The sequence below is a fragment of the Antrostomus carolinensis genome, unplaced genomic scaffold, assembly GCF_000700745.2.
Source record: "Antrostomus carolinensis isolate BGI_N321 unplaced genomic scaffold, ASM70074v2 scaffold41557, whole genome shotgun sequence".
Taxonomy (NCBI): Eukaryota; Metazoa; Chordata; class Aves; order Caprimulgiformes; family Caprimulgidae; genus Antrostomus; species Antrostomus carolinensis.
This window is the reverse complement of record NW_010328803.1, coordinates 40039-45023: the sequence shown is the minus strand read 5'-3', so window position 1 is coordinate 45023 and position 4985 is coordinate 40039. Positions and strand designations below refer to the sequence as shown.

Sequence of the window (4985 nt, the reverse complement as noted above, 5' to 3'; positions counted from 1 at the left end):
TGAACCTTGGAAGGCATTCCTGAGAGCACAAGATCCTTGTCCCGACAAAGGGACTCACTGCCTCCATCAGAAGGGACAGAAGACTATCATTCAGGCAAATTAGGGAAAAACTCTCTAAGCAGTGTTTGCTATATTAATAGGAGGACACAGTTAAAACAGGCCATCCAGCCCCAGGGAAGAATGATCACGCAGGCAATAACTCCAGCATTTAGGAGAATATGAGAAGGAGTATTTTAAAGAAGCTATGCGTACCCTACCTCTTAATCTTGATTTTTTTGTAACAGATATTCCAGAGTTCAGATCTTTGGCATTTTGTTAAGAAATGTTTACTAAAATCTAAGGATCAACCAGAGGTCAAACCAGTAGCCTAAGGGTGGGACCAATCTGAACTAATGCTAGACTGCATGCCTCACTTGCATGAAGTTTAGTCAGCAAGAGTTCATCTATAATCAGCAGAGAGATCAGCATGACCAGAGGGTGATTTCTCCCAGCCTAAAACAAGCATCTATCAGATGGCTAATTTAGACAAGAAGCTTATTTTTAGATGGCTGTAATTAGGCAAAACAAAACCCAGTGTAAAAGTCAGTATCTGTTGCTAACACAATCTTTTCTGGGCAGCTATTTACAGCTATGTCCCAATTAAATTCTCCCTCCGAACATCATCACTGTGCTGAAAAATAAGAGACTTTTAAAAGTAACTATCCCAAAAGTTCACATACATTTCCTTTTTGCCTTAATCTTTTCTCTAATTGTGCCTGGCAAAGTATCTGGGAACACTCATTCCCTTTTCCCTTAGAAATGTTCCTTTGCAACTAATGGCATGAAATTCTCATGTTGCCACAGTTGCACGTGCCCCTACAAAACAGATTGAGATGTATAAGCCAGGTACATGTAAATCAGAAACCCTGATGACTGGAATATAATTGCTTTTACTGCTAATCACAATGCATTAAGCAGCCAAATGCCTTTCAGTCTCTATAATCTCAAAAAAATGACTTCTTAGTGGCACAGTGAAATGTTATGTGAAACTCGCACAATTTTTACTGAGTGAAGCCATGATAACTCCTGAAATTGCATCTTACTTTCCAAGGGAAAAAAAAAAAAAAAAGCAAAGGCAGCACTGGAATGGAAACCTACCTGAAATTCTGCATGAATTGCCGAAATTTGCTGGCTCTCTTGGCCAATGGCACAATGACATTAATAAGCGTGTCAGCCGTATTGACATTTTCATTTTTCACTTTCATTACAGGACCGAACGGCCGGAATAAAACAATCTTCTTGAACCAATGTTTTATGTCTCCTTTGAAAGTGAGCTCATACAATGTGCCTTTGTCTTTTTCTGTGCGGTAGATCCCTGTGTGAAGACAAAAGAGGGGAGATTTTGGATTGAAGCTGGGCTCCTGGGGATAAAAAAGGGATGCAGTCTTCATGTGTTACACCTAAGCTGAGAAGGCAGCAGAAGCATGAGATATTTACTTTTAAGCCAGTACGCAATCCACCGTGGTTTGGAGGAGGCTGTCACTTTGGCAGGGACACAGCCCTGGGTTGCAGGAGCTATTTTGTATTCTTGCAGGCACATTCCTAGGCTTGGCTGAGTTACAAACCCCTGAAGGTTACTGACTGCTCACACTCAGTGTAACCCAGCAGACATACTGTCCTTATTTTTCAGACTGCTCCAGTTGTACACTGCAGGCATGCATGGTACTAGCGATGCAGAGAGACTGTGAAAGGCAGCCTGCCCCTCTGCAATATGAGTGATTAGGCCACTTCCCAGAAAAGTAATTTCCCGATGAGCACATTCATTTCCTCCTTTCTGGGAGGTTCTCTGTAAAGTCACCCAATAAAACTATGTACCATGCCCCAGCAGGTACCAACTACACCCACAGCCGCTCAGTTCTGAAGAGATTTTTATTTCCTTTGTGGCAATGATGCCCACTCCTGGGCGAGTAATGATCTGCAAGGATGACACTATGGACTTTGTCAGAGGCTAGACCCAGGACACACAGTCCTGGAGACTACATTAGACAGTCTCCAAGGACATCTAATTCATAAAGGCATGTACTTATTTCCTGTATGGAATGAACTTCTAACATACTCGACAGGTGAAATTGGTCCCCTGCTGAGGGCTGGCATGAGCCATAGAAGTATTGGTCGTGCCTCCCTGAAACACTATTCTGGTAACTTAAAGCTGGCAAAAAGGCTATAGATTTTACCCACTCTAAACGGTCCTTCAGTGCATATTGAATTAAAGCTTTTTCATAGTTAGATCTGTTAGGTTTAAAAGGGAATAATTAAATGTTAATTCTAACTACTTGTTAAGCCACTGTAAATATCCTAACAACTTAATCAGTAGAAAAGTATAATTGCCTTGCCTTCCATTTCTTGCAGAAACCCAAGAGACAAGCAAAACATGTCTGGAAGAAAACCCCTCTGCTTGAATTGTTTTTTTGTTGTTGTTTCCCACACCCCCACCCTTCCTCTCCCCCCCCCCATTTGCTTATGAAGAACAGCTTGACCAAAATAATGATTTTCTTTTTTATTTAATCTTAGTCATTCCCTGATGTGTAACATTGCTGTGCATCCAGCCCATAAACTGTCAGCTCTGTCGGTATTTCTTGTGAAGGTCTGGGTCAAAGTGACAACAGCTCTTCATCTTGTATTGTAGCTTTTACATTGGTATGTCCAGAACATCCAAAAGATTGATGAGGTGTGATTTTATCTGGACAGAGTTCTGGGGACTGTCTCATCTTCACTATCATTGTGCAAGGGTTTTATTCTTAATGAATATTTCAGTTGGTTGATACTTTATGCAGATTTACTGATCTGTTAGTTGGTTCATGTTTTATCTTTAATATAAGCTGATTCAACAAATGCTCCAGTCTTCCCTCCAGCATAGCAGATGATTCTAGTGAGATAGCTCCATCATTCTTTCACTGCTGTGCCCTTGACTTCCCCTAGCTTTTTCTATATGGTCTGCCCAAGGTGCAGACCATAGACTACATCTGTTATTGAACTTCAGTCTGCACTTGAGATCATCTGAATGGTGAGTTAATATTCCCTCCATTTCTTCCTCCTGGTGGCTTGAGAATGGAAATCCTGACCTTTGAATTCTGCTCACCCATTTGTTTGTACAGAAAGCCTGCTGATGATCTGAGTGTGTTGCTGGGTATACTCATCTACTTAGGCAGGTTTTGAACACAGGTTGTGCCAAGGAAGTTTGTGTTGTAGAAGGTTAAGGTAGCCTTCTGACAAAAATCTAAATTAAATCCTCTTTGCATTTTCTCTAGAGAGAAATAGATAGGACTGTTTCACATGTTTGACAAGGTGAATTAATGTTTTTCATAGTAACAAAGATCTAAATTAAATTAACTTAATAATATCTACCTTGCAACATCTCAAAATCTTTGCTTCTATATCCTCTTCTACTGCAGCCAAGAAATAATGACCCCACAAATACCACTTCCCTAAAGATATGTACTACATTTGTGGAATAAAGGAAGCTTTGCCAAATAAGCAAGAAGCACCTTAAAGTAAAATGCTTGTTGTGACCTGAGGGGTCCCTCCTACTGCTATACACATATCAACAGAGGCTGCTTCTAACTCTGCAGTTTTGTTCTTGTTGTTCAGGACTTCTACTACAGTTAGAAACAAGCAGTTTAGGTGAAGGCAAAGTTCCCTCTTGCAAGATGGCAATCCAAGAATTTATAATCCTAAAATTTTATTTGGAAGAGAATTGTATGCAAGTTTAATGGATGTAATAAAATATGGTTATTCTTGACACACAATTAAACCTTTTTATTTTCCTATTTTAAGCATCATCTTTACTTTTTTAGGTATCTTCTTTTTGTAAGCAGAGAACAAAGTGATTTGCCCAAGGTCAGACAGTGAGCCTTGGAAATGAGCCTGAATGTCCTGAGTCACTCTGGGGAACTCACCCAGGAGAATATCCTGCCTTTCACAAGATCTTTCCACTTCCAAAGGCACTGCTTCAGTCATGCCATCAGGACTTTTTATGTGATTCAGAAAGTTGTGTCAAGCAGCTCCAATTCTAAGAGATGAGCTACAAGGAGGGGAAAAAAGTAGTCTCAAAAAAGTAAAATGAAAATATTTTCCTGAAAAGGTTGCTCCTGAAACGAAAGCCTTGTAAAGGCTAGATGTTCACTATGGATAAAAGAAGGTTAATTGATCATCTATTGCTTCCATTACAGCAATGTTTCAGGATATGCACTCTTCCTTTCAGATGCAGGGAGAAAACCCAAAGCCTTTGGAAACCCAATGAAAAAAAGTGAACAGGAGCCTTGGGTCAGCAGAGGGACTGGCCCTAAAATGAAGGCAAATGACAAGTTAGAAGCAAAAAAAGACCTGGGCTGAAGGGTTGACTAAAGAGCAGTTAAGCATCCAGGTTTTGGAGCAACAATTCCCAGGGCACTCTAAAGAAATGGAAAATACCTGATCTCTATTCAGCAGAGCAGGCAAAGTAGTTTCAGAGATCTGCATGGAACTAATAACTAGCAAACAGCCACACAACCTTAAAGTGCTGTTGAGTGTATGACAATTTTAGCCTCAGTTCCACAGACCACAGGTTTCAGGTCTTCCACTGTCAATAGAGACACTCCCTGGATCTGTGCTCATTACTTATATTATGTTAGATGTTGTAGGAACTGCTATTAGGATTTATCAGCATTCATTGTTCCCATTTTAACACAATATTACAGTGGTCTTCCCAGTTCACATGCAGTAAAATACAACATCTTATTATTTGAGGAAGAGCATCATCCTTTCTCCTAATAAGCTTCCATGGCAAAACTGCATCAGGTAGCCCACCATCAGTAGCTGTCAATTTGAGAAAGCAAAGATAATCTTTTCATTTGTCTCTAAGACCTTATTTAAAATTCCAGTCACTAGACAACCACATACTTCAGGTAGGAGAACTTATGATACAGCATATTTAGTAGTGCCATGGCAGGGCATTTCTGAAGGAAACC

The 4985-nt window shown here is 40.2% G+C and overlaps 1 protein-coding gene across 1 annotated transcript in view; it reads right to left on the bottom strand.

The window, feature by feature from the left end:
- CSGALNACT1 (chondroitin sulfate N-acetylgalactosaminyltransferase 1) overlaps positions 1-4985 on the bottom strand; it is a 14932-nt gene that overhangs the window by 5507 nt on the left and 4440 nt on the right. Inside the window, 1 exon segment of the mRNA XM_010172366.1 lies at positions 1125-1354. Within this exon segment, the coding sequence (XP_010170668.1) occupies positions 1125-1354 (230 nt within the window).